The sequence below is a fragment of the Pelobates fuscus genome, chromosome 7 (assembly GCF_036172605.1).
Source record: "Pelobates fuscus isolate aPelFus1 chromosome 7, aPelFus1.pri, whole genome shotgun sequence".
Lineage (NCBI taxonomy): Eukaryota > Metazoa > Chordata > Amphibia > Anura > Pelobatidae > Pelobates > Pelobates fuscus.
In genome coordinates this window covers 183,418,202-183,440,777 of record NC_086323.1, presented here as the reverse complement: position 1 = coordinate 183,440,777, position 22,576 = coordinate 183,418,202, and the positions used below count along the sequence as shown (strand labels likewise).

Genomic DNA, 22,576 nt, shown 5'->3' with positions numbered 1-22,576 from the left:
CACCTGTCAAAGCATAATGGGAGTTTTTCCATAAATGGGAGTTTTAGTTCAGGATCTAAATTTTGCCACCACTGCTGTAAGGGGGAGGAGGGAGTGGAAAAAAAGTTCTTGCACCAGGGGCCCTCTCTTCCATTACTGGATATAGCACCTAAATCTAATCCGGCCATACTTTGGGCTTGCACGGGATCGATAATACTATATGGTCCAGTTGGGGCCCAGACCACATTGCATAACCTAGTGATGGCATGGTCCTGTTACAACTCTCCCCATGAGCGGCCAAACTGGGAGAAATTGATATCCAATCTCTTTTTCTAAGTGCTTAAAGGAAGTTGAATGCGAGAAGAGGAACAGCCCATCAGTTGATATATTTGGTATTACCGGTATTCTAAGTACAGCTTGCAGTCAGTTTTGGATGCCCACTGTAGGGTAGGAAAAGAGGAGGGTGGCTAAAACAACTTAAATGTCAATATTTGCGTTTGTGTTTGTGTATGAGTTTGTGCCAGGGTGTATGTGTATGTTTGTCTCTGTGCCTGGGATTAAGAATCCCCGTGTGAATGTCAGTTTGCATTTTGTATGCGTGTGTGGTCCCAGTGACTGGGTATGCAAGTTTTATGATGGCAGTCCGCAAGTCATGACACTGTTCTTTTTGGGGTATATCTCCTAAACAAATAAGCATTTGTCAGTTGAGTGTTCCTTTAACCGTAATCTTCTTAAGAAAGGCACATGCCAAAAAGCTATATTCTTGGCTGGATGTGGTAGTGATAAACTCATGTGAATAGGCAGCAGTAAATCTACAAGGATTCCCAAACCTTGTGTATCTTACAGAAATGTGAAAAAGCAACAAGTGATAAACCACGCCAAACAAAAACAGAAAACCACACAGGTGAAATTAATACTAACAATGACCAGTGGTATATATACACACACACACACACTCTCTCCTTGGAGTAAGAAACTTTAGATTTTTAAAAGAAGGTAAACTTCAAAAATAACAGAAATAATTAGACAATGGTGAAGTATGTGTCATCAATTATATAGATACTTAGCTATATAGAGAACTAACTTACATTTTTTTCTCAGGATGTGTGAAGATCCAGTCTTGTATATCCATTATATATGCACCATTGAAATTAACTGCTTTGATTTGGCAATGCCCCGGTTAATAACTGCACAAGAACCACCAATAGGAGAGTTATGGGAGAACTATAATGACTGAAAGAAATTTGGGGAAATTTGGTTCAATGTAAAAATCAGCTACTGGAGAATATAGCAAGTAGATAATTGTTAATGGAGAAATAGATCATTTGAAAAAAAATTAATTTTGCAAAATAGAATATTTATTTATTTTATACAGAAATTACATTTTTTTTTTACTAATCCTCTTGTTTTCTTTCTTAGGTCTACAGTGTGGAGATACAAATAATCTGTGTTTAAATGAAGGAAAATGTATTGTCAATGATGGCGGCTCTGCTTATTGCAAGTAAGTGATTCTTGCTGATTGTTAAAGGTTAACGCTTCGTCTCGGCCATGTAACGTTATGTTTAGCATATTAGTCATCCCCTTGTTTTTGGTAAAGGGTATTTTATGACTTCATACCATTTCTGTTAGTATTGAATTGGGAAACTTTTTGCCTTACAATGGTGTCAACCACATCTTTTAATCCATTAGGTGTGCACAAAAGATTGTATGAATGCTACTAACAATTGTCTTTTATCCCTTGGTTGCTTCTCATAACACGTTTATTTTATAGGCTCCACTGATTTTTCTGCTAGATTTAGGTTAGTTAGTTAGTTAGTTAGTGTAAGTTATGTGCTTTTCCAGCCTTTACAAGTTTGAATTGGCTAAGTTTGCAGATAGCTCTTGCACAGTTTTCAAATATGGTTAAATAGAAGTGTAACCTTCTTCATGCAAGTGTTATTATTTTACATTGCTTTCTAGTTGACCAGCCAACTCTTTTCTCTCTTTATTTGTTCATTTTAACAGGTTATGCAGCTTACTAAGTTATCAATTAATAAAAAAAAAATTGTAACAAGCAAACTGGTAAACTATACGAAAAGTGGCCAACTTGATGAAACTCACACAACTAAATAGAACTATCCATGATGTGCCATATTAACACTTGATTGGCTCTCAGAACAATCAGTCTTATTAGTCAGTTTTGAGTTAACTTCTTGTGGTTTAATATTCTGTTTATTTAGATATAACTTTTGATAGAATAAAGCCAATTCAATTCACATTTGTTGCAATATATTAATAGTTGAAAGTGTTTAAATATAATATAAATGTGCAATAAATGTATCCAAAATCCATCCAGTGTGGATGAAGTGTGCACACACATGTAAAAATGTAATTCTAAAACAATGTACATACAAAATATATATCAATATCTATGATGGGCATGGCTTGGTGCACAATCTAGTCGTTTCATAGATTACCTATTTTGGATCTGGAGGGGATGTTTTCTCCGGAACACATGCTCATAAAAGCATATAAAGAAGTTCACAAGATAAAGAGAAAGGATCTTTTAAATGAAAAGGTTTAATAGAGAAAAAGACAACAGAAAAAATACTGATGATGTTGCATTCATTTTTTATTATTTAGGACAAAGTAGGTCTCTGAAGAATTTTATAAAAAAAATAAAAAAATAAAAAAAAAAAAATACTCTTTTATCCTTGTAAAGAATTCCCACTTACAAAGTATTATTCCAGCACAAGCCCCAGGATAATCTATAGAGGAGTTTTGAATATAAAATTCCATTTAGTAAAGAGTAGTTTTAAAAGTACAAAGGGAAATAATAAGGAAAACTTTCTAAACAGTGAAACAGGTTTTTTTTAAATGTGGATGTTGTTTAGCCTGTATAAAGACGGTGACACATAAGAGAGTGATTAGGGAATTTAAAAGTACATCTACTGGCAAGACGTATATCAATCAGACAGCTGATAACCTGACGCACTGTTAATGTAATCTATGTTTTAACGTGTCCCTGTAAGTTCCAGTATGTAGGTAAAACCACAACACAGGTACACATTCATATTGAAGAACACATTAGCAGAATCTTTGCATTTTTTTTTAAAGAAACATCCAAATCCAAATTAATTAGATTTTCAGGAGATAGATAGGGTACATAGGAATTTCAGAGGTGAGGATTTTGATGAAACGCTATCACAGCAGGAGATGAGGTGGATTTTTAAACTAAAAACACTCTCCCCAAGGGGACTAAATGTAGAATTAGAAATTTGCCATTTCCTGTAAAACACTTTTACATGATTTTTTTTTTAAATATGGACATTTTAGTGCCTCTTTAATTAAGTAGTGTAGAGTAAGAGTAAGGTTTGTTTTTTTGTGATAATTTCCCTTTTAAGATATTTGGTATAACCGGTAATCATTTTTTTTTTTTTTAATTCTTTATTTTTGTAGCGCATAGATGTAACATAAGTAGGCGAGAGGTGCCCCAAAGGCAGTCCTCCAGCTTATCCCACGCGATACAAGCGGGGCACAGAGTATCATGCACATTTTAACAGCGGTAATCATTTTTAACCTTTATTGGATATGGGGATTTAAAATAATCATTTTCTAAACCGTATTATATATTTGGTTCATAATTTGATTTAGGTAACAATCCCCTTTCACTCAATATGTTTATTGATGTTGACTTTTAAACTGCTCATGTACATATAATTATGGATTTCTCCTCAATAGATATATATATATATTTAATTCTTTATTTTTGTTCGTGCATAAGGGTAACAGGTAATTTGTACTGCCACAATAGCTGGTACAATCGAGTTTGCATACACTCTTAATCACATGGCATTAATGACATTGCACTTTTTTTAAAGTAGTTATATAAACAAGATAATATTGTAAGCTTAGTAGTGATAGCAAATTAAAGACCTAGACATAGACATAGAGAAACAGGCATACCTAAGCAGGTGTGTTGTCTAGGCAGGTGGAGTAAGTAAGGTTGAACGGTGTCTGATTGACCGAGCTAGGGTAACTGTGATATGTGAACATGTTATACAGTATTTTTTAAAGTAGGTAAGATGTGAGACATGTCGTTTGGTAGGCATTAGTGTTGTCGCGAACCCGGAATTTTCGGTTCGCGAACGGCGAACGCGAACTTCCGCAAATGTTCGCGAACCGGCGAACCGCGCGAACCGCCATTGACTTCAATGTGCAGGCGAATTTTAAAAACAACAGGGACTCTTTCTGGCCACAATAGTGATGGAAAGGTTGTTTCAAGGGGACTAACACCTGGACTGTGGCATGCCAGAGGGGGATCCATGGCAAAACTCCCATGGAAAATTGCACAGTTGATGCAGAGTCTGCGTTTAATCCATAAAGGGCAGAAATCACCTAACATTGACACCTGTCCTCAAAGCCCAGCCCTGATACACACTGACACAGAGCAAAATAGAGACTGTTCCCCCTACATAGGGTCACTTGGCAGATATGGATTGACACCTGTCCTCAAAACCCCTGATACACACTGACACAGAGCAGAATAGAGACTGTTCCCCCTACATAGGGTCACTTGGCAGATATGGATTGACACCTGTCCTCAAAACCCCTGATACACACTGACACAGAGCAGAATAGAGACTGTTCCCCCTACATAGGGTCACTTGGCAGATATGGATTGACACCTGTCCTAATGATCCCTGATACACAGTGACACAGAGCAGAATAGGGACTGTTCCTCCTACATAGGGTCACTTGGCAGATATGGATTGACACCTATCCTAGTGATCCCTGATACACACTGACACAGAGCAGAATAGAGACTGTTCCCCCTACATAGGGTCACTTGGCAGATATGGATTGACACCTGTCCTCAAAACCCCTGATACACACTGACACAGAGCAGAATAGGGACTGTTACCCCTACATAGGGTCACTTGTCAGATATGGATTGACACCTATCCTAATGATCCCTGATACACACTGACACAGAGCAGAATAGGGACTGTTCCTCCTACATAGGGTCACTTGGCAGATATGGTTTGACACCTATCCTAATGATCCCTGATACACACTGACAGAGAGCAGAATAGAGACTGTTCCCCCTACATAGGGTCACTTGGCAGATATGGATTGACACCTGTCCTCAAAACCCCTGATACACACTGACACAGAGCAGAATAGGGACTGTTCCCCCTACATAGGGTCACTTGGCAGATATGGATTGACACCTATCCTAATGATCCCTGATACACAGTGACACAGAGCAGAATAGGGACTGTTCCTCCTACATAGGGTCACTTGGCAGATATGGATTGACACCTATCCTAATGATCCCTGATACACACTGACACAGAGCAGAATAGAGACTGTTCCCCCTACATAGGGTCACTTGGCAGATATGGATTGACACCTATCCTAATGATCCCTGATACACACTGACACAGAGCAGAATAGAGACTGTTCCCCCTACATAGGGTCACTTGGCAGATATGGATTGACACCTGTCCTCAAAACCCCTGATACACACTGACACAGAGCAGAATAGGGACTGTTCCCCCTACATAGGGTCACTTGGCAGATATGGATTGACACCTATCCTAATGATCCCTGATACACAGTGACACAGAGCAGAATAGGGACTGTTCCTCCTACATAGGGTCACTTGGCAGATATGGATTGACACCTATCCTAATGATCCCTGATACACACTGACACAGAGCAGAATAGAGACTGTTCCCCCTACATAGGGTCACTTGGCAGATATGGATTGACACCTATCCTAATGATCCCTGATACACACTGACACAGAGCAGAATAGAGACTATTCCCCCTACATAGGGTCACTTGGCAGATATGGATTGACAAATCCCTGACAAACAGCTACCACATGCAAGGAAGGCAGCAGGGGCGCAAATGACCCACTCCCGACGCGGGAAGGTAGTGACGACAAATAACAATACAGGACTCTTTAGAGGCCCTGTAATTGTAATCAGTCCACTTGAAATCCTTTAACTTTGATCAATTGGAGGGAAGTCTGGTGCAGAGCCACTGACCCATGCGCAGGGCCAGCCTTAGGCCTTTGGGCGCCCTGTGCAAGAAATCTTCACCCTGTCACACCCATGTGCAAGAAATCTTCACCCTGTCACACACACACAGGCAGACAGCCATACACACGCACACACACAACTGCGACTGACTAGGTTTGTCACCTCCTCAAAAGGACGCATGAGCCTACAGGCATTGCGCATGAGCGTCCAGTAACGTGGCAAAAAAATTCCCAGCTCCCCAGAGGCTGTCCTAGCACCCCGGTCATACAAATATTCATTATCATTAACAGCTTTTTCTTGTTGGAGCAGGCGGTCGAACATTAGGAGTGTTGAATTCCAACGTGTAGGGCTGTCGCAAATCAAGCGCCTCCCTGGCATGTTGTTTCGCCGCTGGATATCGGCAAAGTGAGCCATGGGCGTGTAGGAACGCCTGAAATGGCCACACACCTTCCTGGCCTGCTTCAGGACGTCCTGTAAGCCTGTGTACTTATGCACAAAGCGTTGTATGATCAGATTACACACATGTGCCATGCACGGCACATGTGTCAACTTGCCCAACTTCAATATCGCGATCAAATTTTTTCCGTTGTCACACACCACTTTGCCGATATCCAGTTGCTGCGGAGTCAGCCACTTTTCCACCTGTGGGTTCAGGGTGGACAGGAGTGCTTGTCCGGTGTGACTCTCTGCTTTCAAGCAAGTCAAACCCAAGACGGCGTGACACTGCCGTATCCGGGATGTGGAATAGTACCTGGGGAGCTGGGGGGGTGCCGTTGATGTGGAGCAAGAAGCAGCGGCATAAGAGGACTCAGCCGAGGAGGTTATGGAAGAGGATGGAGTAGGAGGAGTAGAGGAGGTGGCAGCAGGACTGCCTGCAATTCGTGGCGGTGTCACCAACTCCTCTGCAATGCAACGCATTCCTTGCTTGTCAGCCGTCAGCAGGTTTACCCAATGCGCAGTGTAGGTGATATACCTGCCCTGACCATGCTTTGCAGACCAGGTATCAGTGGTCAGATGGACCCTTGCCCCAACACTGTGTGCCAGACATGCCATGACTTCCTTTTGCACAATCGAGTACAAGTTGGGGATTGCCTTTTGTGAAAAGAAATTCCGGCCGGGTACCTTCCACTGCGGTGTCCCAATAGCTACAAATTTTTTGAACGCCTCAGACTCAACCAGATTGTATGGTAAAAGCTTGCGGGCTAATAGTTCGGACAAGCCAGCTGTCAGACGCTGGGCAAGGGGGTGACTTGGTGACATTGGCTTTTTACGCTCAAACATGTCCTTGACAGAAACACATGACTGTGGGCAGATGAGCGGGAACTGCTCAAGGCGGGAGACGGAGTGGCGGATGGTTGAGAGGGGGCAAGAAGGACAGCAGTGGTTGACGTGGCTGAAGATGCTGGACCAGGAGGAGGATGGCGGCTTAGATTAGGCGTGCTGCTTGTACTCATGTGTTGATCCCATAAGCGTTTGTGATGTGAGATCATGTGCCTACGCAAAGCAGTTGTACCTAGGTGGGTGTTGGACCTCCCACGACTCAGTTTCCTTTGGCACAGGTTGCAAATGGCATCGCTGTTGTCAGAGGCAGACACACAAAAAAATGCCACACTGCTGAGCTCTGCAATGACGGCATTCTGGTGGTGGACACAGCATGCGTTGATTGGCGTGCTGTCGGGCTGACCCCGGGTGCCGATGCATGCTGTCTGACTGTGCCACTAGCTCCTTGCGACGACCCCCCCCTGCTTCCAACTGGTCTCCTCCTCCTCCTCTCTGTCTCCCCATCTGAACTTTCGCCCTGTTCTTCTTCTCTTCTAGCGGGCACCCACGTGACATCCATGGACGCATCGTCTGACAACTCAGAAAAGGAAGCAGCAGCGGGTACAACATCATCATCCCACCGTACCTCCATGTGTTTAATGCTGCCTGCCTGAGACATATCCCTGTTATCTACATCCTCTAGCAATAATGGTTGCGCATCACTCATTTCTTCAAACGGGTGTGTGAATAACTCCTCTGACATACCAAGTAAAGCGGCTGTGGTGCTAGTTTTGGTGGTGGCGGCAGGCGGGTGAGTGCTATCTTGAGAGGTGCCTGAAGCTAAGCTGGAGGAGGATGGTGCGTCAAGGTTCCGAGCGGAGGCTGTACAAGATTGGGTGTCCTGTGTTAGCCAGTCAACTAAGTCCTCAGAACTTTTCAAGTTCAGGGTACGTGGCTTCTGAAAACTGGGCATTATTCTAGGGCAAAAGGGAATCACAGCACCACGACCACGACGGCCCCTGCGAGGTGGCCTGCCTCTGCCTGTCATTTTTTTGGGGATTAGTGGTACTATGCGTGCAAGCTACTGTGAGACCAGATATGATTGGCAATGTGCACTGGAACAGTTCTGCAGAGCACACGCTGAAGGAAGGACTGACAGAGCTGCTTGAAGACAAGTAACTGCTATTCAATCTATAACAGTGAAAAACAAATTTTGGTTGTAAAAGCACGCTATAGAGACACAAGATATAAGTGGCAACTGTCAAAGCACGCTGGCACAGGTCTGCAGAGCACACGCTGAAGTAGGCCTGAAACACAGACGCTTGCAGACAACTAACTGCTCTTCTATTACAGTGAAAAAAAAATATTTATTTTAAATGTAAAGCTTAACCTATTGTTAAAACAGATATGAGTGGTGGCACTGGGCAAATAGGCACAGTATCCAATGTGAACCTCACACAGAAGCTGGCAGGCAGGCAACTGCTCTTCTATTACAGTGAAAAAAAAATATTTATTTTAAATGTAAAGCTTAACCTATTGTTAAAACAGATATGAGTGGTGGCACTGGGCAAATAGGCACAGTATCCAATGTGAACCTCACACAGAAGCTGGCAGGCAGGCAACTGCTCTTCTATTACAGTGAAAAAAAAATATTTATTTTAAATGTAAAGCTTAACCTATTGTTAAAACAGATATGAGTGGTGGCACTGGGCAAATAGGCACAGTATCCAATGTGAACCTCACACAGAAGCTGGCAGGCAGGCACCTGCAATTACATTACACAGAAAAAAAAAAAAGCAGCCTGATGTTATAGCCCTAAAAAGGGCTTTTTGGGGTGCTGTCCTTACAGCAGAGATCAGATGAGTCCTTCAGGATTGTAGTGGACACTGAATACCCTAGCCTAGCTATCAATTTCCCTATGTAATCATCAGCAGCTAAACTTTCCCTCCTCTCACTAAGCATGCATCTTCCGAATGAATCGAAAATGGATGCTGGGAGGGAGGTTGGAGGGTGTGGAAGGGAGGGAGTGCTGCTGATTGGCTGTAATGTGTCTGCTGACCGAGAGGCACAGGGTCAAAGTTTGCCCAATGATGACGAATAGGGGGCGGATCGAACTGCGCATGTGTCCGCCCGCCGCGGCGAACGCAAACACGCTAATTTCGCTGGGAACTGTTCGCCGGCGGACAGTTCGGTACATCACTAGTAGGCATTAAATAAGCTTAATACAGGCTAGCTCAACTTGTCTATTATAGTAAGTCACAGTAAGATCATTGGGCTGGAGATAGACATATATTGGTGCTGACAGTGCTAATATCAATTAAACATTGCCTATCTAGTCGAGAGCAGATTTTATAAGTTATGTCACAAGGTTAACATCATGCAGTATGAAATTTAGTATGTTATATTTACTGACATGTAACGGCTCATGGTTAACATGCTAAGCTAGACTGACCATGTTCATGTGACTTCGGTTGTTCTGCTTGAGCTTATGGTACGATATGTAGCTTACATGCTTTGAAATAATAAAAGTAAAAATATAACAGCTGTCCAACAGTTAACTTTACAGTATGCTTGAAAGCCACCGTGGTCCGGGGCTGCGTGTGTTTTTGCCCTCTGCTCTCCATGGATGATGGTGAGGTATTGGATGCCGCTGGAGCAGTGGACAGTGTGGTGGCATCCCCCCAGCCCCAGGCTGTTGCATGGGCCTGCATCTCTGTGCCACGAACTCTGCAGCTTCTGGAGCCCGAGTTTCCTCCCCTTTCGGGGGTAGTGGAGGGCCTGATGGACTTTGGCCACTTGCGGTGTTGGAGCCTCCGTGGGTGTGGGCGATGCATCTGGGTCTTCACCCTTTTGGCCTCCAGCCCGGGTAGGCTCTGTGGTTTGGGGTTGCGTGGGTCGTCTGTCACTGTGCCCAAGGGTATGCCCCCCTGTCCCCGCTGCCGTCTGTCTTGCTTACCCGCTGTTCGTGCAGGTCCCTGCGCGGTCTGCGTTGTTTTCAGGCGGTCTCTTAATATTGCCCAGAAGCATCTGAATATTTTGTTCAGGCGCTGTGTGGTGTTGTGGTAGATTGTTGCTTGCAGGAGCAGGTTCAACGTGAGCGATGTGCTACCAGCCGCCATCTTAGGAATGCCTTGTGGGGGGTCACACTGCCTTGTCGTCGTGCAGAGATCAGCATGGCACACACCGTGGAGACCCCCGCCGGTCCAGGGGGGGGGGTAGGAGGTGAGTAGTTTGGAGGTTCCTACTGCAGTGTCATCCGCGAGGAGAGCGGCCGCCTCTCTCCGGCAGGGTTTCGAGTAGGCCTCTTGGTACTGGTGCCGGTTCCCGGTTAATGTCGGGTTAACGATTGGTACCTGTCGATGCGCCCGGGTGTGCTATCACCCTCCAGGTGCTGTACGTGCAAGTTTTTCTGGGTTTTTCCCCCGAATTGTGCCGTTTTAGTCTGGAGCTCAGTCTCAGCACGTCCATGCAGCCTGGAAGCCAGGCTCCGCCCCAATAGATATATTTTTTAATGCTATAGAACTATTTATGAAAGAGATTTATAATTACTTTTTTTGTGTGATTATTTTTACTATATTGGATTTAGCTTATAATCAAATTGGATTCATTTTATTATCCGCTGTTCATAAAAACCTTTTTTGTGTTTAGGCAATAATCATTTTCAATAAAGTTGAACATTTTAGTACTGATTATAACACTAAAGAATAGTTATTTTAAATAAAATACTTCCATGGGTTTTTGTAAATTACTTGATGTTTTCCTCCTGACAGTATACGACTTTTTGGAAAAGTTGCATTTAGGTGATAATGCCCTTTCTACAATACTTTTTTTGAAATTGTATATAGATAATAATCCTCTAAATATATCTTCCTAGGTAATATAAAGGAGCAGTAGTTTTAATTGCACTATTTCCCTTTTCTTTCTCTCTCTCTCTCTCTCTCTATCTATCTATCTATCTATCTATCTATCTATCTATCTATCTATCTATCTATCTATCTATCTATCTATCTATCTATCTATCTATCTATCTATCTATCTATCTATCTATCTATCTATCTATCTATCTATCTATCTATCTATCTATCTATCTATCTATCTATCTATCGTCAGGGGAAAAAGCAGAGTAAAAGTTAACCAAGAGTATTTACAGGGCAGGCCTGTAAATAAAGAGGGCCCGCCTAGATGCAGGGACGGTGCAAGGATTTTTGCCTCCCTGGGCAAAAAAATTATTTGCCGCCCCCTCCTTCCCATGTTGTTGTGACATCACAAAGTTCTACTTATATGATCCGCCCATGTCATATGCCAAATCCCTGAAGGACTGCTTCTACAGCAGTCTGACCGTCTGGCCAGTATTAACGCTCTTTGCTGGGTCTGCCTGGGCAACTCATTTGCCTAGACTCCAGTAAAGCCGCCACATGTGCGCATAGGCATGCACAGCCCATTTTATTAGGGTGTGCACCAGGGAATTCTTCCCCTATATTATGTTTTTATTGTTAAGTAATGTGAATATTTAAAAAAATGTTGAGTGGGTGTGTGTTGTGTAGGGTGGCTGAAAGTGTTATAGCTATGTGTGAAGTGTATGTTGTGGCTTTCTGTGCCTAATGTATAAGGCCGTGTAATGTGTGTATAGCTGTCAGTGTCTGCGTGTGGGTAGCTGTGAGCGGTATGTGTGGCATTGTGTGAAGCTGTGAGTGATACGTTTGGGCCGCTGTGAGTGTTATGCGTGACAATGTGTGATGTGTGGGAAATTTATGTAGGAAAAAGTGGAATTTCCATTCAGTACAAAATGCGAAGGGAGATTCTAGTTAGCTCCCCCTCAGCCCAATATAGCTGGGAGGGTGGAGGAGTTTAGGTGCTGTAGTGAGGGTTTAAAGGCAGCAGTCAGGGTAAGGGGCTGTAGTGATGGATAGGGGCAGTAGTGGTTGTTAGGTGCAGTGTAGTGTGGAGTTAGGGGGTGTAGTGTGGAGTTAGGGGGTGTAGTGAGTGGTAAGATGATTAAATAAGGGATTAGAAGCTGTACTGGAGGGTTAAGGGCTGAAATATGGGGTTAGGGGCTAAAGTGGTAGATTATGACCTGCAGTAGAGGGTCAGGGGCAGTAGTAGGAGGTAAGGGGAAGTAGTGGGGGGCTAGGGTAGTGGTAGGGGGGCAGGGGAAGTAGTAAAAGGTCAGGATCCATAGTGGGGGGTTTAGGACCTGCAGTGGGGGTTAGGGTCAGTAATGGGGGTAAGGACCTGTGGTGGGTGGGGGTAGGGGCATTAGTGTGTGGTTAGGAGCAATAGTAGGAGTACTGGTGGGTGGTTATTGGCAGTAGTAGGGGTAGTAGTGGGTGGTTATGGGCATTAGTAGGGGGTTAGGTGCAGTAGGGGGTGGTAAGGGGCGATAGTAGAGGGTATGGGTAGTAGTGGGTGGTTAGGGGCATTAGTAGGGGGCTAGGTGCAGTAGGCGGTGGTTAATTAGTAAGGGGCAGTATTGAGGGTTAGGACTTTAGGGGAATGTTTAGAAAATATATATATATATATATATATATATATATAAATGTTTCTTCCCCCTCCCTGTGGCTTACCGTGGGCCAGGGAGGGGGATCCAAGTCTGCACTCCTGGGGGCTGGGGCACTGCGCAGCAAAGTGTAGGCGCTCCTGGTGCCCACACCTCTCTCCGTCGGGACGTGCGCCGACACTGATAACGCGGCACTTCTACAAGCGCCGCGTGAAGAGGCATGCACGGGGCGCCCCTTTTAAACATGCGCCCTAGGCCGGCACCTACATAGCCTATAGATGGCGCCGGCCCTGCCAAGATGTAATTGTATAAAGGGAGAGGTGGGTGGGGTGACCAGACGACATCAGCCCAGTATTTTGATTATGTGTACTGGTAGATTTTAACTTGTTGCTGCCCCTATATCCCAATGTACAGCGCTACGGAATTTGATGGCGCTATATAAATAATAAAATAATAATAATATACAAAATGAATGGCCTGTGAAGGCTGTTGGATCACACCCTATATTTGTAAATAGAATTCTAACATATACCGTGAATTTTGATGTCAGTGGGTTACCGTGTAAGCTCAGAAGGGGAGCGGTTTTATCCTTACCTATGATGGTCGGATGCAAGTGGTCGAGCAACTGAGCTGGGCATCATTTGTTACCTGTGGGGAATAGTTGTATGTCTACAGGTGGTCCCATTTGATTTGTTTTGGATTGGTGTAGTGTGCCTACTTTGTTTAGGTCTGCTATTTTGAGCATGTTGGTAGTATCGTTTGTTTTTTCTACTGTAGATTCATTAGGCCGTGACAATCCGCAGAAGGCCACAAATATAGCGGTTTGGATAGTATTGAATGTTTCTGTTTTCGAACGGTTGTGTGTCCAATACATCGGATAATGCTCTAAACTTTTTACCGTCTTTTTGTTGTTGTTGTTTCATGGGTTTGTGACCTTCTAACCGTAGGATGCATTTTAAGATGTTCTTTATTGGGTTTGATGACATAAAGGTACTGTGACTGGGGCATGTGTTTATGATGTGGTATTGTATGCCTGTTAGATATAGTTTTATCATATTATATGCGAGTTTTAGATTTAGGTGACAAAAAGAGGTAAATGCCACTATAGTATCTAATGTCAATGGGTTTTTGATTCGATATTCGGTGATGAATCTGTTGAAGATGATGAGAGCTCGTCTGTATGAATTTCTGGTGTTGGATTAAAGTGCTGTTTCTTCCAGCATTCTCCCATGTGCCATTAGTATTGCTAGTCCAGGATGAGTTCCTGGAGTAGCTGTGGTCTGTTTGAGATTTTCTTGGCTGTGGGATGCTCTTGGAAGAAAACCTGTAGGCTGGAACGAGAGAGGGCATCAACTGCTGTTATGATTGCCTGTTATGTGTTCACAGATCAGGTGAAAGTGTTGTGTTGCTGCCAACCACATGAGTCTCCTGACGAGACTCATGATTGTCATCATTTTGCATGTCGCTGTGTTGTCTGTGGAGCATTTTATGGTCTTTCCCTTCCACTGGTGGCCCCACACTAGAGCTGCTGCCACTATCGGGTAGATTTCGAACAGGGCAGAGATACTGCTGAATAATGACAGAGTTGCTCTCTCTATTGGCCATATGTCTCTGAACCATTCGTCACCGAAAATGGCTGCAAACCCTGAGTGGGCTGCTGCGTCTGTCCATAACACTGGGGAGTTTTCTGTTAAAGGTGGGATGAACATGTTTACCCCGTTCCAGTCGCCAAGAATTGTCTCAACATGGTCAAATCTGCCCTAGCCTGTCTGTCCAGTGTGATTATACTGTTGTCGTGTGGTAAGTTTGGTAATAGACTAAGTAGTCTTGAAATAAACGTGCCACCTTCTGGGATTATCTTCATGGCAAAGTTCATAGAACCCAGGAAAGATCGCGGGTCTTTCCGAGAAGTGGTCCCTCTGATGAGGAACAATTCGACCTATGCCTTGATTCTCTGAACTTTGTCGCTGGGGAGACTAGCTTGCATCGCAACTGAGTCTAGGCATATCCCTAGAAATGTCAGTTTGGTAATAAAATAATAAAGACCACAAATGCCACAGTGACGGATGAATCGGAATCAGCTTGAAGGCATTGGAAATGTAGGTTTTGAAAAGCCAAGCTGCTACCCCAGCCTTCAAGATTGCCTATATGGCATTGTCTACCATGGCATATTGCAATGGAAATTCCTCAGAAGGTATCAGGGAGTTTAGGCTTGGTACAACAACAGAATGTGGAGCAGACAGATTGATTATCAATTGTTTTTTATTGTTGTGTTTTTCCGGTTGCAATACCCTAGGGGTTGGTTCGCCAACATGTGAACTATTGAGTTTTAAATGGCCCAAGCATGAAGCATTTCTCTACTTCTGTTCATAACAGGTTGTCTACTATAGTTGGTTCTTGAGTGGCTGATTGTAGGTTGTTACACTCGAGTGTGCCTGTTGGTAGTATGATTAACCCTGTATGGAACCCCTCTGTGAAACCCGTGATTAGGAATTGTACTAAATTTAAGAGTTAAGATAAAAAGCCAACGTGTCGACCTGGACTTCGGTCAGGTAGAGGTAGTGGGAACATGGTCTTAGCGTGGGCTCGGTAACAGACGCAGCAACCTGCAGGCGCTGAAACTGGAGCCTCCTGCGTTGAAGTTATTGCATATCTGGGCCTTGCCCAAAAACACAATAGGTCTCCCCAGCTTGTCTTTTAACTCTTTTGTTGAACTCTACTTGTGCTAGGGGTGGTGTAGCTAGTTGTGGGTAAACTGGGCTAGTTGAAGCACAAATTTGTAGAGTGAGAGTTTGAAGAGCAATTTGCACCAGCCAGTGGTACTAGCCCGGCAAAGTGGCGACAGAACAAATCAGTGTCCATGTGACTCCAATCTATCCTGATGTTGAACTGCGCAAAGGTTGCCGCTGCCTTGGCTGAAAATAATCGTAACAATTTGTACCACCGTACTTGTTCCCCAGATCTACCAAAATTGAAGCATATTACGTCTCTGTATAACCCGAAGGCTTGTAGAAAGTCTGGTATGGACAACTTTTTACCTAATCTAGGATCTTTGGCTTTGAGCACCACTGACAGGTCACCGTAGTTGTATGTCTTGTTTTATACTATGTCTTGTGATGCAATCACTAAGGACATGAGGTTTACGTCCTTTCCCTCCAATATGTCTTTCTTGATGTTGGGAGAGACCATATGTGCTGGTGTAAAAATATGTGTAGCGGAACCCTGTGAATTCTGTGTACCTGTGACATTACCTTGCGAGACAGTTTGGTCAATGATTTGAATAGGAGGGATATCTGGGGGACATACGGTAGCTGGTGCTGGAGATTCCAACGTTTCCATTCTTTGGTTTAAATTATTGATGGATGCCAGCATGGCTGTCATTGTGGGCTGAATCCCTGTAAGGGTGTCATTAATGTTATCTTGAGTACTGGACCATGGCTGTGGAATATCCGTATTGGTCATTATAATTCTTTATAAATCTGCCTTCCGGGCAGTGGCAGGATAAGATATCCCTTTATGCCTCAGCTCTGCGACGATCATTAGGATCGTCCATGATCTTAAAGAACAGCGGCTTGAAGAAGCTTGATTCTCGCCTGATGTAGGGGTCGTAGTTGGAGTGGGTGGTCTAGCAGGCGTGCTGGGTAGGGAGAAGTCCTCTCCTTGGTCTGACACGTGAGACATGCTTTAATGAAATTTAAAAGTGAGACTTATCCCAATACGGTTATTTGTGACTTGCATTTACTGTCGTCTCTAAAAATGCTGGGTGGTGAAGAACTTAACTAATTGTTAGATGGTGGGGCCCTGCTAATTGCCAATTGGGTGATGGAGGCACTGTCTATGATTTGGCCCTGTGCCATTAAATTGGAGGCAGGGTGTAGGCCTCTGGGGAACTTGATAAGCGGTAAAAGGATAAGGAATCTGACACCCTTTCTGAACATCTTAGCAGAGTGTGGCGAGACTATATCTATGATTTGGACAGATGGGCGAAAATACCTCTCTGTGAGGATGGTCTCGCGGAAACTTCTACAGTACCTTAACCTGTATACAGGGCCGTTGATGCTTGTGGTAAAAGGAATATAGCATACCTGTTAAATTTTTTGAAGGGTATGGCTTGACGGATTTGTCTGATTTATTAGTATGTACCACCTGTTGATAACCAAGACTATGGTTGGTAACTTGACCCTGAATGTGTGAGTGTTTAACCCCTTAAGGACACAGCTTCAAAAACTGGACTTACCCTTAAGGACACAAGCATTTTTTGCAAATGTTGCTGTTTGTGTTCAACCTCCATTTGCATTTTTCTTATTTATTGCACCAACACAAGTTATATATCGTTTTTTAAAGGACAAAAAGGGCTTTAGTCTGATGTGACATATACATATATAAATTCTTATTTATTATAAAAAAAAAATCCCCAAAAATGCAAAATAGTTTTTTCTTCAGTTCAGGCAATAATAACGTGTGTATAATAAGTGCAGCTTAAGGAAAGTAATTAAAATAATATTCAATTAGTTGTTCTAATTTTCAGAGTACATAATATGTCTAGGATTTCAGCTTATTTTGAAAGTTACAGGTCACAAAATACAAGGAGTAAAATAAAATTTTAATGTGGAGCTATTTTAGATTTTTGTATGTTTGTCTTGTAAGCTTAATAGCCATCACAGAAAGTAAAATTGCCGCACAAAAGTATATATTTATATAAAGCACACACCACAGCAGGGCTCGAGTCCTGCAGGAACGCCACCACAGCAGGAACGCCGTTCCCATTACTAATCCTGCAGGACCCAGGGCTGGCACAAGCGGCTGCCAGAGCAGGGGGGAGGACAAATCCGAATCCCCTGCCTCTGACTGGGGACTCGGATTTTTAAACTCACCTCTCCCCCTGCAGTCAGTGGAGTGGTCCGGCCTCTACTGATGATGTCAGGAGGAGGGGGCGTGACTTTCTCTGCTCTTCTCACAGGACCGCTGGGGAGAAGAGGAAGTCACGCCCCCTCCTCCTGACATCATCAGGAGAGGCCGGACCACTCCACTGACTGCAGGCTGCAGATCCTGTCTCCCACCCCTCCTGGCCCAAGGTAAGCCTCAGGGAGTGGGGAAGGCACTTTATTTATTTATTTTTTTTTATCCCTTTCCTCAGTCCCTGTCCCCCTCCTCATTTCCTGCCCCCTCCTTAGTCCCTCTCCCCAGTCCCTGTCCCCCTCCTCAAGCCCTGTCTCCCTTACTCAGGCCCTGTCTCCCTTACTCAGGCCCTGTCTCCCTTACTCAGGCCCTGTCTCCCTTACTCAGGCCCTGTCTCCCTTACTCAGGCCCTGTCTCCCTTACTCAGGCCCTGTCTCCCTTACTCAGGCCCTGTCTCCCTTACTCAGGCCCTGTCTCCCTTACTCAGGCCCTGTCTCCCTTACTCAGTCCCTGTCCCCCTTCCTCAGGCCTGTCCCTGCCCCCCTCCTCAGTCCCTGTCCCCCTATTTAAGGCCCTGTCCCCCCTCCTCAGTTCCTGCCCCCCTCCTCAGTCCCTGTCCCCCTATTTAAGGCCCTGTCCCCCCTCCTCAGTCCCTGTCCCCATATTTAAGGCCCTGTCCCCCCCTCCTCATTCCCTGCCCCCCTCCTCAGTCTCTGTCCCCCTATTTAAGGCCATGTCCCCCCTCCTCAGTCCCTGTCCCCCTATTTAAGGCCCTGTCCCCCCTCCTCAGTCCCTGTCCCCCTATTTAAGGCCCTGTCCCCCTATTTAAGGCCCTGTCCCCCTCCTCAGTCCCTGTCCCCCTCCTCAGTCCCTGTCCCCCTCCTCAGTCCCTGTCCCCCTCCTCAGTCCCTGTCCCCCTCCTCAGTCCCTGTCCCTTTCCTGAGTCACTGTCCCCCTATTTAAGGCCCTGTCCCCCTTCCTCAGGCCTGTCCCTGTCCCCCTCCTCAGTCCCTGTCCCCCTATTTAAGGCCCTGTCCCCCCTCCTCAGTCCCTGTCCCCATATTTAAGGCCCTGCCCCCCCCTCAGTTTCTGCCCCCTCCTCAGTTTCTGCCCCCTCCTCATTCCCTGTCCCCCCTCCTCAGTTCCTGCCCCCTCCTCAGTCCCTGTCCCCCTATTTAAGGCCATGTCCCCCCTATTTAAGGCCCTGTCCCCCCTCCTCAGTCCCTGTCCCCCTATTTAAGGCCCTGTCCCCTATTTAAGGCCCTGTCCCCCCTCCTCAGTCCCTGTCTCCCTCCTCAGTCCCTTTCCCCAGTCCCTGTCCCCCTCCTCAAGCCCTATCCCCTTACTCAGTCCCTGTCCCCCTCCTCAGTCCCTGCCCCCATCCTCAGGCCTGTCCCTTTCCTGAGTCCCTGTCCCCCTATTTAAGGCCCTGTTCCCCTTCCTCAAGCCCTGTCCCCTTACTCAGGCCCTGTCCCACTCCCTCCTCAGTCCCTGTCTCCCTCCTCAGTCCCTGTCTCCCTCCTCAGTCCCTGTCTCCCTCCTCAGTCCCTGTCTCCCTCCTCAGTCCCTGTCTCCCTCCTCAGTCCCTGTCTCCCTCCTCAGTCCCTGTCTCCCTCCTCAGTCCCTGTCTCCCTCCTCAGTCCCTGTCTCCCTCCTCAGTCCCTGTCTCCCTCCTCAGTCCCTGTCCCCTTACTCAGGCCCTGTCCCCTTACTCAGGCCCTGTCCCACTCCCTCCTCAGTCCCTGTCTCCCTCCTCAGTCCCTGTCTCCCTCCTCAGTCCCTGTCTCCCTCCTCAGTCCCTGTCTCCCTCCTCAGTCCCTGTCTCCCTCCTCAGTCCCTGTCTCCCTCCTCAGTCCTTGTCTCCCTCCTCAGTCCTTGTCTCCCTACTCAGTCCCTGTCTCCCTTACTCAGTCCCTGTCTCCCTTACTCAGTCCCTGTCTCCCTTACTCAGGCCCTGTCTCCCTTACTCAGGCCCTGTCTCCCTTACTCAGGCCCTGTCTCCCTTACTCAGGCCCTGTCTCCCTTACTCAGGCCCTGTCTCCCTTACTCAGGCCCTGTCTCCCTTACTCAGGCCCTGTCTCCCTTACTCAGGCCCTGTCTCCCTTACTCAGGCCCTGTCTCCCTTACTCAGGCCCTGTCTCCCTTACTCAGGCCCTGTCTCCCTTACTCAGGCCCTGTCTCCCTTACTCAGGCCCTGTCTCCCTTACTCAGGCCCTGTCTCCCTTACTCAGGCCCTGTCTCCCTTACTCAGGCCCTGTCTCCCTCCCTCAGGCCCTGTCTCCCTCCCTCAGGCCCTGTCTCCCTCCCTCAGGCCCTGTCTCCCTCCCTCAGGCCCTGTCTCCCTCCCTCAGGCCCTGTCTCCCTCCCTCAGGCCCTGTCTCCCTCCCTCAGGCCCTGTCTCCCTCCCTCAGGCCCTGTCTCCCTCCCTCAGGCCCTGTCTCCCTCCCTCAGGCCCTGTCTCCCTCCCTCAGGCCCTGTCTCCCTCCCTCAGGCCCTGTCTCCCTCCCTCAGGCCCTGTCTCCCTCCCTCAGGCCCTGTCTCCCTCCCTCAGGCCCTGTCTCCCTCCCTCAGGCCCTGTCTCCCTCCCTCAGGCCCTGTCTCCCTCCCTCAGGCCCTGTCTCCCTCCCTCAGGCCCTGTCTCCCTCCCTCAGGCCCTGTCTCCCTCCCTCAGGCCCTGTCTCCCGTACTCAGGCCCTGTCTCCCGTACTCAGGCCCTGTCTCCCGTACTCAGGCCCTGTCTCCCGTACTCAGGCCCTGTCTCCCTCCCTCAGGCCCTGTCTCCCGTACTCAGGCCCTGTCTCCCGTACTCAGGCCCTGTCTCCCGTACTCAGGCCCTGTCTCCCGTACTCAGGCCCTGTCTCCCGTACTCAGGCCCTGTCTCCCGTACTCAGGCCCTGTCTCCCGTACTCAGGCCCTGTCTCCCGTACTCAGGCCCTGTCTCCCGTACTCAGGCCCTGTCTCCCGTACTCAGGCCCTGTCTCCCGTACTCAGGCCCTGTCTCCCGTACTCAGGCCCTGTCTCCCGTACTCAGGCCCTGTCTCCCGTACTCAGGCCCTGTCTCCCGTACTCAGGCCCTGTCTCCCGTACTCAGGCCCTGTCTCCCGTACTCAGGCCCTGTCTCCCGTACTCAGGCCCTGTCTCCCGTACTCAGGCCCTGTCTCCCGTACTCAGGCCCTGTCTCCCGTACTCAGGCCCTGTCTCCCGTACTCAGGCCCTGTCTCCCGTACTCAGGCCCTGTCTCCCGTACTCAGGCCCTGTCTCCCGTACTCAGGCCCTGTCTCCCGTACTCAGGCCCTGTCTCCCGTACTCAGGCCCTGTCTCCCGTACTCAGGCCCTGTCTCCCGTACTCAGGCCCTGTCTCCCGTACTCAGGCCCTGTCTCCCGTACTCAGGCCCTGTCTCCCGTACTCAGGCCCTGTCTCCCGTACTCAGGCCCTGTCTCCCGTACTCAGGCCCTGTCTCCCGTACTCAGGCCCTGTCTCCCGTACTCAGGCCCTGTCTCCCGTACTCAGGCCCTGTCTCCCGTACTCAGGCCCTGTCTCCCGTACTCAGGCCCTGTCTCCCGTACTCAGGCCCTGTCTCCCGTACTCAGGCCCTGTCTCCCGTACTCAGGCCCTGTCTCCCGTACTCAGGCCCTGTCTCCCGTACTCAGGCCCTGTCTCCCGTACTCAGGCCCTGTCTCCCGTACTCAGGCCCTGTCTCCCGTACTCAGGCCCTGTCTCCCGTACTCAGGCCCTGTCTCCCGTACTCAGGCCCTGTCTCCCGTACTCAGGCCCTGTCTCCCGTACTCAGGCCCTGTCTCCCGTACTCAGGCCCTGTCTCCCGTACTCAGGCCCTGTCTCCCGTACTCAGGCCCTGTCTCCCGTACTCAGGCCCTGTCTCCCGTACTCAGGCCCTGTCTCCCGTACTCAGGCCCTGTCTCCCGTACTCAGGCCCTGTCTCCCGTACTCAGGCCCTGTCTCCCGTACTCAGGCCCTGTCTCCCGTACTCAGGCCCTGTCTCCCGTACTCAGGCCCTGTCTCCCGTACTCAGGCCCTGTCTCCCGTACTCAGGCCCTGTCTCCCGTACTCAGGCCCTGTCTCCCGTACTCAGGCCCTGTCTCCCGTACTCAGGCCCTGTCTCCCGTACTCAGGCCCTGTCTCCCGTACTCAGGCCCTGTCTCCCGTACTCAGGCCCTGTCTCCCGTACTCAGGCCCTGTCTCCCGTACTCAGGCCCTGTCTCCCGTACTCAGGCCCTGTCTCCCGTACTCAGGCCCTGTCTCCCGTACTCAGGCCCTGTCTCCCGTACTCAGGCCCTGTCTCCCGTACTCAGGCCCTGTCTCCCGTACTCAGGCCCTGTCTCCCGTACTCAGGCCCTGTCTCCCGTACTCAGCCCCTGTCTCCCGTACTCAGCCCCTGTCCCCCTCCTCAGCCCCTGTCCCTCTCTTCCTCAGCCCCTGCCTCTCTTCCTCAGCCCCTGCCCCCCTTCCTCAGCCCATGCCCCCCTCCTCAGCCCCTGTCCTTTTCCTCAGCCCCTCAGTTCCTGTCCCTTTCCTCAGCCCCTATGCCTTACCTCAGCCCATGCCCCCTTCCTCAGCCCATGCCCCCCCCCCCCCTCCTAAGCTCCTGTCCCTCTTCCTCAGCTCCTGTCCCCCTCCTCAGCCCCGTGCCCTTACTCAGCTCCTGCAAACAAGCGTATCATTTTTTTTAGGGGGAGAGGGCGGGGAGTGGATCTTGGGTGAGTTCCTGCACTTTTTTACCCAGGACTTGACCCCTGCACCACAGACTATTTAACAAAGGGTGTTCTGACACTTTTTACATAGCAATTTCACCACCAAATTGTGTTTTTTTTCAGATTTCTAACATATACACATAAAGCAAGGATTTTTTATGTGTATTTCATAAAGCTGATGTATACTACTGCTGTAGAA

At 47.6% G+C, this 22,576-nt stretch overlaps 1 protein-coding gene across 1 annotated transcript in view; it reads left to right on the top strand.

Annotated features, from left to right (window-relative positions):
* NOTCH2 (notch receptor 2) overlaps positions 1-22,576 on the top strand; it is a 295,351-nt gene that overhangs the window by 42,567 nt on the left and 230,208 nt on the right. Inside the window, exon 2 of the mRNA XM_063426954.1 lies at positions 1,399-1,480. Coding sequence (XP_063283024.1) covers positions 1,399-1,480 — 82 coding nt within the window. The remainder of the gene's footprint in view (positions 1-1,398; positions 1,481-22,576) is intronic.